Raw genomic sequence first — 13,696 nt, forward strand, 5'->3', positions numbered from 1 at the left:
GAGATATATATGTATGAATACGTCTCTTTGTGTGGGGAATTTGCATGTGGCTCCTCCTCTGCCTGTCGATATTCGTTCTCGATAGATAAGGCTTTCGACAATTCCTCTTGCTCGATATTTCTCCGCATTAAATGTTTAAAATATGCGTCTTTCAAGAATTCTCTTTTCGTGGCAAATAAAAGAAGAAGTACATCTCTAGCCATTTGAAGGCCATATATTATTTTACTAATGGATGCGGAAAATAACATGAATAAAGGAAGCCAAGTTTAATAGGAATCTTCCTCTACTTGCAATAAATTTTCCCTTAATCAAAAACCCCGTCCGTTGATCAACCGCGATGACTCCAACCTATATAAATTTCTCTTTTAACGGGAACCAAACAATCATGTTTGTTATGATTTGCATTGTACCCACTTTGAAAGTAATGACATCTAGAGAAAGAGCTGTGTTTCCGTTGCACATTTTATACTGAAACCTTAATATCATCAATCATGTGCAACGGACGTTACTCAAATGCCAGCAATGAAGATTATTTAAAATTGATTCGTGAACATGGACTACTAAAGCTATTTATCTTATTGGTTCTTTCAATTGCCTTAACCTCAATGATTTTATCGATCATTTGGTTTCCTCACCGAAAAATCAATATGCTTCAGCGAAACTTATAGGTCTTTGTCTATGACAAACTCAATAAACATTTGTCTAAGATTCTAAGGAAGAGAGTTTATGGCCAAATTACTTTAATGCGAGTTGTGAGTTCACAAGTTGGAGACCCGGAAATGATCATTTGGGCGGGTCGGTGAAAACACATTGTTGGGCCTGTCTTGTTTATAAGTAACATCGTACATGCCAATTTCTTGGACCCCGCCGCACGATCTGTCCGACCTCCCCAGAAGCAAATGAAGCCTTCACTGCGGCCGAGCTTTACCCGCCCCTGGCCATGCATCGCCTCCAATTTCTCGACCTTCTTCTTTCAACTCCCTACTCCTCTCACTCATGCCCGCAACATCACTCAAATTCGCCACCGTCACATTCACTCCTCCCCGTCTCCTCCGCCGCCGCCGCAACTGGCTTCTTCTCCCCCTCCGCTGCTCCCACTGTTTCTAAGGCCACCCGAGTACACGACCACCGTCTCGGACCTCCTAGAATGGCACTCCTGGGCCAAATCTCTCGCCGCCTCCATCGGGTCCTCCTTCGAGGACTCCGACAACGGCCCGGACTCCACTCTCCTCTGCAGGGAGCTCAATTGGCTGATGGAAGACGTCCTCGACGGGTCCGACCCTTCATTGATGCACAAAGCCGTGGCTCGCGACGACCCGGACACCATCATTAGCTTGAAAGCTGATGTCCAAGAGCTTTACAGCTTATGGAAGCAAAGGATCGACGAGAGAAGGCCCTTCCAGTATATAGTCGGGTGCCAGCATTGGAGGGACTTGATTCTGTGCGTTCGAGAAGGGGTCTTGATCCCTAGGCCCGAGACCGAGATCATTGTGGAATTGGTAGGTGATGTGATTTCGAAAGACGAAGGATTGAGAGAAGGTTTGTGGGCTGATTTGGGAACTGGTAGTGGCGCTATTGCTATTGGAATTGCCAAGATCTTGGGTAATTATGGAAGAGTCATCGCTACGGATTTGAACCCTGTCGCTGTTCAAGTTGCTTCCTTTAATGTTGAAAGATATAGCTTGCAGGTCTGTGTGGGTTGAGATGTATGTGTTTATCTGAAGGGATACCATGAAATGAGGTATGTTTTCATTTGGTTTAGTCTATGTGAAAGCAGGACAAAATTGAGGTGAGGGAAGGTTCTTGGTGGGAACCTTTGAAGGGCGTTGAAGGAAAAGTTGCAGGTCTTGTGAGCAATCCGCCTTATATTCCAAGTGATGACATAAGTGGTTTACAAGCTGAAGTTGGGAGACATGAACCGAGGCTTGCCCTGGATGGTGGTGCTGAGGGCATGGATGATCTTCTGCATCTGTGTAATGGAGCTGCTTCAATGTTGAAACCTGGTGGTTTCTTTGCTTTTGAGGTACTCCTTTTCATTGAATCGCCACCGTCATCTTAATGCGTTAAACTTGGTGCACCTGAAGTTATACCGACTGATTCATCTATGGGGACTTGCATGTTGAGTTTAGCTCTTCTTTTTGGGCAGAACAGAAGTTGCCATGATTATCATGCACTTATGGTGGCTAATTTTTGTGACTGTGGCCATAGGCTTGATCATACTTGAATAGCTGATACATAAGTGTTCAAGTCTAGGATAATAATTTAAACTCGGTCTGTCGAGGGTGAAAAGCTGGGAAGCATCACACATATCCATGCCTCAGTGGAGGGAAAAAGAGCTGTTATTTTCAGTTATTAGCTCCATAATGTTGTCGTTGTCCTCATTATCCAATCTGACTTAATTATCGTCTTATGCAGACGAACGGAGAAAAACAGTGCAAGTTTCTTGTAGATTACATGCAAAATCAATTACCAGGGAGCTTTTGCAATGTCAATACAGTATCTGATTTTGCTGGTATTCTGAGATTTGTTACTGGGTTCCGAAATCGATGATCAGCAATTTTCCGACTGTATTTCAATCCATCAATCAGGAAAGAAAGCAAATAAATGAGTATGTGCTATGAACCTGCTTACTTTCTAGTCATTGTTTTCTTGTTTTGCTAGCCCCCACTTCGCGACACTTTATCGCTGTTGTGAATTTGCTTTTGCTAGTGTAGGGTGTCAATCTTGCTTGTATGATCATTGGTTCCTTAGTTAGCTTTGTGGTTTAACAAACACAATTGATTCAACTGTGTATTATGTGAAATTGTTCGGCAATCATCACATTTATACATGCAGCTATAAACTCTCTAGTAATTTCTGCTCTGGAAGTCATGTGTGTATGAGGAGGTACTTGCTGATGAGAAGCGCAGGATTGGTGTGTGTGTGTGTGTGTGTTTGTGTGTTTTTGGGGGGGGCTCAAATGTTTGACCCTATGTTCATAAAAGCGCAGCTTCTTACGAACATGCCAATTATGCTCTTCAGTGTCGTTGATTAGAATCTAGGGTCGTCGGCAGCACTAACTCAGCCATTAAAAATCATTTTAACTTGTTTCCATGATCATTAATTAGAATCTCCCTTTTTAAGGTTTTCAGGCGACAAGCTGCTACTGTTGATCTGTGTAGCGTTGCTGAAGTACAACAGAATGCCTATGCTTACTCCCACCTCTTTGAACCGAAGCCGATCCGTGTTCTCCATCCATCGTGAGAGTGCTGACTGTTCTCAGGTTAGTTTCGATTTCTTTAGATGCCCCCAACAGTTAATGATGCATCAGCTCCCAAAGCAGTCTCTGAGACAACGTGTGCTGCTGCTTCATCCAGCTTTTCGCTTATGTCACTTGCATAAACTACACAGAGCCTTACAAAAAAGCTTGGTCCTCCTCCTGTCCTTCAATTACTATAAAGGTTTGTTCCAGCGTGATTATCGAAAGTAACAACCCTGTCTTAGGAAGATGGTAAATGGCATTGTGTTTTCCAAATGTTGGGTAACAACTAGCAAGAGGTGTATCTTTAGAGCAAAGCAACTGCAGCTATTTAAATTTGATGATGATCAGATATATGCTGGACTGCTCTTCTTGTACTTAAGAGAAAAGCACTCCAGCCAAGTCCTAGTGATTCGTAAATGGCAGATCACCGACGAATTGTGCAAGGCATTGTGTTATAATTATGAATGATCAATGGGTTGCTAGGTGACTTGTTTCGGAGAGCATTTGAGATTAGCTAGCTTAACTTTGAAGTGGCATCAACGCCCTGGATTAAAACGTTGAATCCTTAACCCTTTGACATTCACAAGTAACCTGTTCGCAAATAGGATAAATCAAAAGAAGGGCCAACGATGACAAAATAAAGATTGGTTCACATGCGTCAAAATACGGGAGTCCAAAGTCACTCTTTTGTCCCCAACCCTAAAAATGGGGGAGTTCAACACCCATGGATTTTATCCCAGAAAAGAAAAATACCCATGGGTATTCTTTGCTCCATTTGGAGAACAGGGCTTGAAATTGCTCTGATAAATTTTTAAACACAAACAGAGAAATCTGTCCAGGCCTTGACCTCAGCTTAAACATGCAAATTTGGAGGCATCATGAGAAATTCAGAACTTTCAAGCCCATACGAAAACAGATTTCAAAGGGTTCTACTTAGCAGCGCCGAGATGGCGAGATAAATCTGCGTAACCTCCGTATGAGAACAGATTACAAAATATTTTGCCCCTTACCAGCGTTGAGATTCCTTTGGGGAGCCTGCATTCAGAAGGGGAGTGTGATCCAGTCACAGCTTTCCAAAATAATATATAAGCCTCCTCAAGTTCTCCTGAAGTTTGAGCTCATGGACAAGATCCAGGTCACCAACGGACGTTCTTCTTTCCACATATTCATAATGTTGTTCGGAGGCAAGACCAGGCAGAGGGACCGCACGAAACCCCACATCATCATAACATGTTCTTTGTGGTATCTCCTGCACAATGTTTCTGTGATAAGCACTAACCCCTCCATATCCGTTCCCGGAATTCATTCCCGACTGAATATGTGTAAGACCAGGCAGAGGGACCGCATGAAACCCCACATCATCATAACATGTTCTTTGTGGTATCTCCTGCACAATGTTTCGGTGATAAGCACTAACCCCTCCATATCCGTTCCCGGAATTCATTCCCGACTGAATATGTGTAAGACCAGGCAGAGGGACCGCATGAAACCCCACATCATCATAACATGTTCTTTGTGGTATCTCCTGCACAATGTTTCCGTAATAAGCACTAACCCCTCCATATCCGTTCCCGGAATTCATTCCCGACTGAATATGTGTAAGACCAGGTAGAGGGACCGCATGAAACCCCACATCATCATAACATGTTCTTTGTGGTATCTCCTGCACAATGTTTCCGTTATAAGCACTAACCCCTCCATATACGTTCCCGGAATTCATTCCCGACTGAATATGTGTAAGAACAGGCAGAGGGACCGCATGAAACCCCACATCATCATAACATGTTCTTTGTGGTATCTCCTGCACAATGTTTCCATGATAAGCACTAATCCCTCCATATGTGTTCCTGGAATTCATTCCCAACTGATTATGTGTATTCTGGGACAAGGTCACTGAAGGAAACGGAACAAATGAGAGTGGCAGCGACTGCTCCTGTGTCCGGACCAAGTTCTTATAATTTTGCTCAGACCTTACATCCACCTGAACTGAACTCTCATAAATTAGTGGAAACTCTACAGGCATCTGAACTGGACTCACATAAATTTGCCGATTTCCTTCATGAATTGCATTGTTGGGCATCATCAACTCTCTCAACACTTCCCTAGCTCTAGGGTAGAACCTGAACTTGAAGGTACTGCAAAGCCAGAGAGGAAAGGGTTCATCACATCTCTGACCATCTCCGCGCTTGTTGTGATATCCTGGATAATTCTCGCTTTTAAAAGCTGTCTGATCAATCAATTTCAGAGAATTCCAAGATGCAAGTTCCTCCAGCTTCCAATGGCAAAATGGCGCTGTGGTCTTGTGTCTTACATGTACTTCACCAGCAGCACGAAGCATTTGGCTTGCATTGTGAAAGAAGCCATGCATAAGTTCCCTATGCATGCTGTATACGAACAATCACAATTAAACACATCAATACCGGTGCACGCTTTGTTTCCCGAGGATTATTTTTAGGATTAGGCACGTACAATCCTGAAAAATGTATGTGGATCTCCATCTACTATAGAAGGCAAAACTCCACCATCAAATTTTCAAAGGCATGGAAGGGGAAAACTCTACCATGAGGACTCTGCAAATTATCCAACTCACCTGAAACCCTTTTCTTTTTCTAGATTTCCATCCACAATGCTCTGAAGGAATACTAATCATTTTAAAATATGGAATAGTATTGCAATAGAGAGCCCAATGCTGATACTAATATCAGAAAAAAAAAAAGTACTATACAGGTCTTTTTGTATAAAAAGAAGAGAAAAGAAAGAAAAGGTGGTCCTGCAACAAAGTTAGAAAATGATGATGCATTACCCTCACTGTAGATAGAAGGATGCAGTACGATAATAGTCTAATAGACTATACATAACCATGGAGAAACATGAGGCACTTTACTTGATTAAATGCACGTCGTCTTCCTTTCCCTTGAACCCCGCGTGAGGGAAGTTGAAGATGATTCGATCGAATTTCCGCTCTCTCAAAACTGGATGGAGTATCATTCTGGTGGCATCCACTCCATGCCACAAGGAAGCTCCCACCTTCTTTAACTTCCCCAAATTTGGTTTTGCTTTCTTATACTTCCTGATCAAGTCATCTGTCGCGTATGACACAAGCTCATGAGTTAAAAACAATAGCCGGTCCAATTAGTCTTTTTTTCTTAATCAAATGTTCCTGTCACATAAGACTACAATGACATAGCGAGACTCGCTTAGTTACAAAAGGAAAAAGAAAGAAAGACATAGCGAGACGTGAACCAGGCCTAGTAGCGTAACGAAAGGGAAAGAAAACTCTATTGTAATGCTTATATCCAGTGGCAACCTGAATCATCAATGCACTTGACTTGGCATCGTTGAGACTACTTCCGTTCAAAATAAATTGGTGAGTGATTCTATGTCAGCATTTCATGCAGCATAAGACTTCCTTAAGGCCCACCAACTGAGACCAAGTAGAGCCGACATCACAGCATTCATTAGTCTCGGTCCAGACTTCATTCCAGACAAGAAGGTGAAGCAGAGAGAAACCGGTAACATCACGGAAGCAAGAAATTTTTTTCCCGCGACAAAACCCACCTCTCACTCCTTCCCCAGAAGAATGACTTGCGCGTTTCACAGCCACCTAACGCCTAAACAGACCATCTAGACTGAAATAACTTGAGCAGAACACAAGAACACGCGCTTGATCATTCGATCGCTCCCACAACACAAACCCTAGAAAACCAAAGGGTGGATCGCGCTTGCACAATACATAAACCATGTCGATACAAGGCAGAATTGTCAAATGTTTTAGTACGGACTACGTACCATAAGGATCAAGGGAAGTGGCGGTAACGTTGGAGGCAGAGCCAAAAGCCGAGGCCAAACTTGACGAGAAGGAGAAGTCTCCTTCGCCCACCAACAGTATCTGATGATGTGATGAATACTGTTGCAGCCATTTCTTCCTCCGTTCCTTTACTTCCTCTTCTCCCTCGTCATCATTTTCACTTCCGAGCCGCGTCTTTTCGCTCTCCTCCATCATTACAGTGAAGCTGTTGTTCTGCAAGCAGAGTATTGCCGCTACCATATAAAAATATCTTTATTTTATTTTTTTTGCTCTCCCGTACGTGAAGTCTTGATGACGAAGGAAACGAATTCAACTTTGATCGACTACGCGTGCTTTTTCTTTAATTTACGAAAGTGCCACTGATTATACGTTAGTTTTTTTTTCACTTTTGAAACTGCATAAACATTTTATATTTGTACTAATTTAATCATAAATCTTTTACTTTTATGTTAAGGATCGCGCTTTTTTCACTTCTCTTTTGACTAAAACACTCTTCTTTTTTTTTTTTTGTATTTTGATCATATTATCCCTTGTATAGCCCACCACTTTAAAAAGTAATCATATTTTTTATTTATTCTAACTCTTTTTATTTTGTTTCTTCTTTTATTTTTTCCTTAAGGATCTCACTTCCCCCCTTTTTTTTTCTTTCTTTCTTTCCACCTTTTGACGTCTTCGTTCTCATTGTGAAAGTAGCGAATAAGCTCGGAGGGAAGGTAAGGATGTAAGGGTTGTGTCCTTGGTTTATTGGGAACTTTTTGACAAGCAATTTCCCAAGTATAAGGAGAGTATGTTGCCTTACTATTGGATCAAGTATAATTAGTATCGAAGCCAGAATGACTTTTGGTTGGGAGAAGATCATTGGAAGCAAAGTTAAGGATATTGGAATTTGGCAATACTGTGGAGGCTATCATTGCTGCAGCCAAGCAATTGTTTTAGTTGAAGTAGTAGTCTATTTATGTTATTTTTTCTCGGGATTTAGGTTTTGGAGCAGAGCTTAATGGAGTAGCCGCCCTTAACAAGGTCCCTTATGCTTTAATAAGAGCGAACTATGAAGTTTTTAGCCGCTTGAATTTCCTCAATGCAACAAAATATAGATTTTAGAATGGAGTAGATTAAGCAACATTGCAATTGCGAAAACACCTGGAGCTTCTTCTCTTTCTTTCTTTCTTTTTTTTATATAGATTTGTATCGACTTGTGGCTGAATCACATGAAACATATTTATCCTCCATTCCCATCCTCTTTGCAAGACTTAAATGGTTTAAATTGTGTTTTTTGATTTTTGCTCTTAAAGAAAATTATTTTTATTTTTCCTAGAAAATAAGAATTCTTTCAACAAAAGGAGAGAGGCTAAATAAAAGAGTTGCATCTATCTCTCTCTCTCTCTCTCTCTCTCTCTCTCTCTCTCTCTCTCTCTCCTCTAGCCAAAAAGGCATCACTGTTAGGGGTGTGTAAGAAGAGAATGGCTTGCAAGAGAGAAAACGGAGAGACATTTGCAAGAAGCTTAGAACTGAGACGTCAAAGGCGTGAAAAGAAAGAAGAAGAATAAAGAGGGACTCGCAAGGACAAAAAAAGAAAATAAAGAAAAAGGAAGAGATTTTTTTTTTTTGATAAAAAAGAAGAGATTTTTTTTTTTTTTTGGTCAAAAAAAAGAAGAGTTAACTAAAGAAAAAAGGATCAATTTTGTAGAGTGGTGGGCCACACAAGGGATATTATGGTCAAAACACAAGAAAAAGAGTTTATTAGTCAAAAGAGGAGTGAAAAAAGCGTCACCCCACGTTAATTGAGTCAATTCAATCAATTTTGATAGAAAATTCATTGACATGGGCATCAATTGTTATATATGGAATGGCTGGCGCTACCGTTGATTTTTTTAATATCATTTTAATATTCTTAATAATTTTTTTAATGATTGAGAAAAGAAAAAGAAGAAAAAACCAAAATATTTGTTAAAAAATTATTTAACATATTTTAAAAGTTAAAAAACTATCCACATCGGCGTCAACCATGTACATATGACAACCGATGTCCACATCAGTGAATTTCGAACCAAAATTGGACGGATTGACTCAATTAACAAAATTTTAAGAGATTTAGAGTTGAATTGATACCAATATAAAAAATTTAGGACTAAACCGGCTCAAATGTCTGACCCCTATGTTCACAAAGGCCCAGCTTCTTATGAACATGCCAATTATGCTCTTCAGTGTCATTGATTAGAATCTAGGGTCATCCGCAGCACTAACTCAGCCATTAAAAATCATTTTAACCTGTTTGCATGATCATTAATTAGAATATCCCTTTCTAAGGTTTTCGGGTGACAAGCTGATACTGTTGATCTCTGTAGCGTTGCTGAAGTACAACAGAATGCCTATGCTTAATCCCACCTCTTTGAACCGAAGCCGATCCGTGTTCTCCATCCATCGTGCGAGTGATGCTGTTCTCAGGTTAGTTTCAATTTCTTTAGATGCCCCCAACAGTTAATGATGCATCAGCTCCCAAAGCAGTCTCTGAGACAACGCGTGCTGCTGCTTCATCCAGCTTTTCGCTTATGTCACTTACATAAACTACACACAGAGCCTTACAAAAAAGCTTGGTCCTACTCCTGTCCTTCAATTACTATTAAGGTTTGTTCCAGCGTGATTATCGAAAGTAACAACCCTATATTAGGAGGATGGTAAATGGCATTGTGTTTCCAAATGTTGGGTAACAACTAGCAAGAGGGTGTATCTTTAGGGCAAAGCAACTACAGCAACTTAAATTTGATGATGATCAGATATATACTGGACTGCTCTCCTTGTACTCCAGAAATAGCACTCCAGCCAAGTTCTAGTGATTCGTAAATCGCAGATCATCGCTAAGAATTGTGCAAGGCATTGTGTTATAATTATGAAAGATCACTGGGTTGCTAGGTGACTTGATTATTTAAATGATACAATATATTTGAAATTATGATTTTGTCTAGTCCTACCTCCACTTGTTTCGGAGAGCATTTGAGATTTAGATAGCTTAACTTTGAAGTCGCATCAAACGCCCTGGATTAAAACGTTGACTCCTTAACCCTTTGACATTCACAAGTAGCCTGTTCGCAAGTAGGATAAAACAAAAGAAGGGCCAATGATGACAAAATAAAGATTGGTTCACATACGTCAAAATACGGGAGTCCAAAGTCACTCTTTTGTCCCCAACTCTAAAAATGGGGGAGTTCAACACCCATGGATTTTATAACAGAAAAGAAAAACACCCATGGATATTCTTTGCTCCATTTGGAGAACAGGGCTTGAAATTGCTCTGATAAATTTTTAAACACAAACAGAGAAACCTGTCCAGGCCTTGACCTCAGCTTAAACATGCAAATTTGGAGGCATCATGAGAAATTCAGAACTTCCAAGTCCATACAAAAACAGATTTCAAAAGGTTCTACTTAGCAGCGTCAAGATGGCGAAATAAATCTGCGTAACCTCCGCATGAGAACAGATTACAAAATATTTTACCCCTTACCAGCGTTGAGATTCCTTTGTGGGGCCTGCATTCAGAAGGGCAGTGCGATCCAGTCATGGCCTTCCAAAAGAATATATGAGCCTCCTCAAGTTCTCTTGATGTTGGAGTCCATGGAAAAGATACAGGTCACCAACAGACGTTCTTCTTTCCACATATTCATAATGTTGTTCAGAGGCAAGACCAGGCAGAAGGACCGAGCGAAACCCCACATCATCATAACATGTTCTTTGTGGTATCTCCTGCACAATGTTTCCGTGATAAGAACTAACCCCTCCATATCCGTTCCTGGAATTCGTTCCCGACTGGATATGTGTAAGACCAGGCAGAGGGACCGCACGAAACCCCACATCATCATAACATGTTCTTTGTGGTATCTCCTGCACAATGTTTCTGTGATAAACACTAATCCCTCCATATGCATTCCTTGAACTTATTCCCAACTGAATATGTGTATTCCGGGACAACGGAACATGGGTCACTGAAGGAAAGGGAACAAATGAGAGTGGTAGCAACTGCTCCTGTGTCCGGACCAAGTTCTTATAATTTCACTCAGACCCTACATCCACCTGAACTGAACTCTCATGAATTAGTGGAAACTCTACAGGCATCTGAACTGGACTCACATAAATTTGCCGATTTCCTCCATGAATTGCATTGTTGTGCGTCATCGACTCTCTCAACACTTCCCTAGCTCCAGGGTAGAACCTGAACTTGAAGGTAATGCAAAGCCCCAGAGGAAAGGGTTCATCACATCTCTGACCATCTCCACGCTTGTTGTGATATCCTGGATAATTCTTGCTTTTAAAAGCTGTCTGATCAATCAATTTCAGAGAATTCCAAGATGCAAGTTCCTCCAGCTTCCAATGGCAAAATGGTGCTTTGGTCTTGTGACTTACATGTACTTCACCAGCAGCACGAAGCATTTGGCTTGCATTGTGAAAGAAGCCACGCATAAGTTCCCTATGCATGCTGTATATGAACAATCACAATTAAACACATCAATACCCGTGCACGCTTTGTTTCCCGAGGAGTATTTTCAGGATTAGGCACATATGATCCTAAAAAATGTATGTCGATCTCCATCTACTATAGAAGGCAAAACTCCGCCATCAAATTTTCAAAGGCATGGAAGGGGAAAACTCTACCATGATGACTCTGCAAATTATCCAACTCACCTGAAATCCTTTTCTTCTTCTAGATTTCCATCCAATCAGTGCTCTGAAGGGATACCGAGCATTTTAAAATATGGAATAGTATTGCAATAGAGAGCCCATTGCTGATACTAATCTCAGAAAAAAATAAGTACTATACATGTCTTTTCATATAAAGAGAAAAGAAAAGAAAGAAAATGTCGTGCTGCAGCAAAGTTAGAATATGATGATGCATTACCCTCACTGTAGATAGAAGGATATAGTACGATAATAGTCTAATAGACTATACATAATCATGGAGAAACATGAGGCACCTTACTTGATTAACTGCACGTTGTCTTCCTTTCCCTTGAACCCCGCGTGAGGGAAGTTGAAGATGATTCGATCAAATTTCCGCACTCTCAAATCTGCATGGAGTTTCATTCTGGTGGCATCCACTCCATGCAACAAGGAAGCTCCCAGCTTCTTTAACTTCCCCAAATTTGATTTTGCTTTCTTGTACTTCTTGATCAAGTCATCTGTCGAGTATGACACAAGCTTATGAGTTAAAAACAATAGCCAGTCCAATTAGTCTTTTTTTCTGAATCACATGTTCCTGTCACATAAGGCTACGATGACATAGCGAGACTCGCTTAGTTACAAAAGGAAAAAGAAAGAAAGACATAGCGAGAGCGTAAAGAAAGGGAAAGAAAACTCTGTTGTGATGCTTATATCAAGTGGCAACCTGAATCATCAGTGCACTTGACATGGCATCGTTGAGACTACTTCCATTCAAAACAAATTGGTGAATGATTCTATGTCCGCATTTCAGGTAACATAAGACTTCCTTAAGGCCTACCAACTAAGACCAAGCAGAGCCGACATCACAGCATTCATTAGTCTCGGTCCACACTTCATTCCAGACAAGAAGGTGACTGACGGAAGCAAGAAATTTTTTTCCTGCGACAAAACCCACCTCTTACTCCTTCCACAAAAGAATTGACTTGCGCATTTCACAAGCACCTAACGCCTAAACAGACCGTCCATACTCAGATAACTTGAGCAGTGCACAAGAAAAGGCGCTTGATCAGTCGATCGCTCACACAACACATGCCCTAGAAAACCGAAAGAGTGGATCGCGCTCGCACATTACATAAACCATGTTCGATACAAGGCAGAATTGTCAAGTGTTATAGAACGTACTACGTACCATAAGGATCAAGGGAAGTGGCGATGACATTGGAGGCAGAGCCAAAAGCCGAGGCCAAACTTGACGAGAAAGAGAAGTCTCCTTCGCCCACAAGCAGCATCCGATGGTGTGATGAATACTGTTGCAGCCATTTCTTCCTCCATTCCTCTACTTCCTCTTCTCCCTCGTCGTCATTTTCACTTCCGAGCCGCGTCTTTTCGCTCTCCTCCACCAATGCGGTGAAGCTTTTGTTCCGCACGCAGAGCATTGTCGCCACTACATTAAAGGTGTCTTCTTTTTCTTTGTTTGCTCTCCCTTACGTGAAGCCTGAGGATGAACATCGGGAAGGAAAGGAATTCGACTTTGATAAAGAACGCTTGCTTTTTCTTTAATTTACGAAAGTACCACTGATTAGACGTTAGTTGTTTTTATCAGTTTTGGAACTGCTAGTGCCGCGGGTAGCCGTCCGGGGCCTTGGCCCATTTTTTTGGGCCGTTCCAAGCCCATGACATCAGGCCATGAGTTTTTTGGTTGGGCCACATGGACCCATAGGCCCAAAGGTCAAAGTGAAAAATAGAAATTTCGAGAGAAACGTATCAAAAAAGTCCTAAACATATTATATTCGTGTCAATTCAATCCTAAATCTTTTATTAGTGCCAATTAAATTTTTTGCATTGGTGTTAATTCAATCCTAAGCTTTGTATTGTGTCAATTTAATTCTAAATCTTTTACATTTGTGCCAATTCACTCCTAAACCTTTTGCATTTACGTTAATTGAGTCAATTCGGTCAATTTTGAACTAAAATTCGTTGATGTGGCCGTCATTTGT

The 13,696-nt window shown here is 41.1% G+C and overlaps 2 protein-coding genes across 8 annotated transcripts; one reads left to right on the forward strand and one right to left on the reverse strand.

Moving 5' to 3' along the window:
- Positions 1-785: 785 nt before the first annotated feature.
- LOC115738649 (release factor glutamine methyltransferase) lies at positions 786-9,758 on the forward strand. Of its 6 annotated transcripts, none has more exons than XM_048273571.1 (4): positions 790-1,688; positions 1,778-2,023; positions 2,416-2,608; positions 9,365-9,758. In XM_048273571.1, the coding sequence occupies exons 1-3, from the start codon at positions 900-902 to the stop codon at positions 2,548-2,550; spliced, it is 1,170 nt and encodes a 389-aa protein (XP_048129528.1). In that variant the 5' UTR covers positions 790-899; the 3' UTR covers positions 2,551-2,608; positions 9,365-9,758. The 6 variants fall into 6 exon arrangements, with proteins under 6 accessions (XP_048129530.1, XP_048129528.1, XP_048129525.1 ...); XM_048273568.1 differs by lacking the exon at positions 9,365-9,758 and adding an exon at positions 3,162-3,684; XM_048273572.1 differs by lacking the exon at positions 9,365-9,758 and adding an exon at positions 3,263-3,684.
- Positions 4,016-13,230, reverse strand: LOC115733012. 2 transcript variants are annotated; one of them, XM_048273565.1, is made up of 3 exons: positions 12,889-13,230; positions 12,019-12,217; positions 4,016-5,625 (listed from the first exon to the last, which is right to left on the reverse strand). In XM_048273565.1, the coding sequence occupies exons 1-3, from the start codon at positions 13,133-13,135 to the stop codon at positions 4,305-4,307; spliced, it is 1,767 nt and encodes a 588-aa protein (XP_048129522.1). In that variant the 5' UTR covers positions 13,136-13,230; the 3' UTR covers positions 4,016-4,304. The 2 variants fall into 2 exon arrangements, with proteins under 2 accessions (XP_048129522.1, XP_048129524.1); XM_048273567.1 differs by lacking the exons at positions 12,019-12,217; positions 12,889-13,230 and adding exons at positions 6,126-6,324; positions 7,031-7,279.
- Between the last annotated feature and the right edge of the window lie 466 nt (positions 13,231-13,696).

Source organism: Rhodamnia argentea, chromosome 2 (genome assembly GCF_020921035.1).
Source record: "Rhodamnia argentea isolate NSW1041297 chromosome 2, ASM2092103v1, whole genome shotgun sequence".
NCBI lineage: Eukaryota > Viridiplantae > Streptophyta > Magnoliopsida > Myrtales > Myrtaceae > Rhodamnia > Rhodamnia argentea.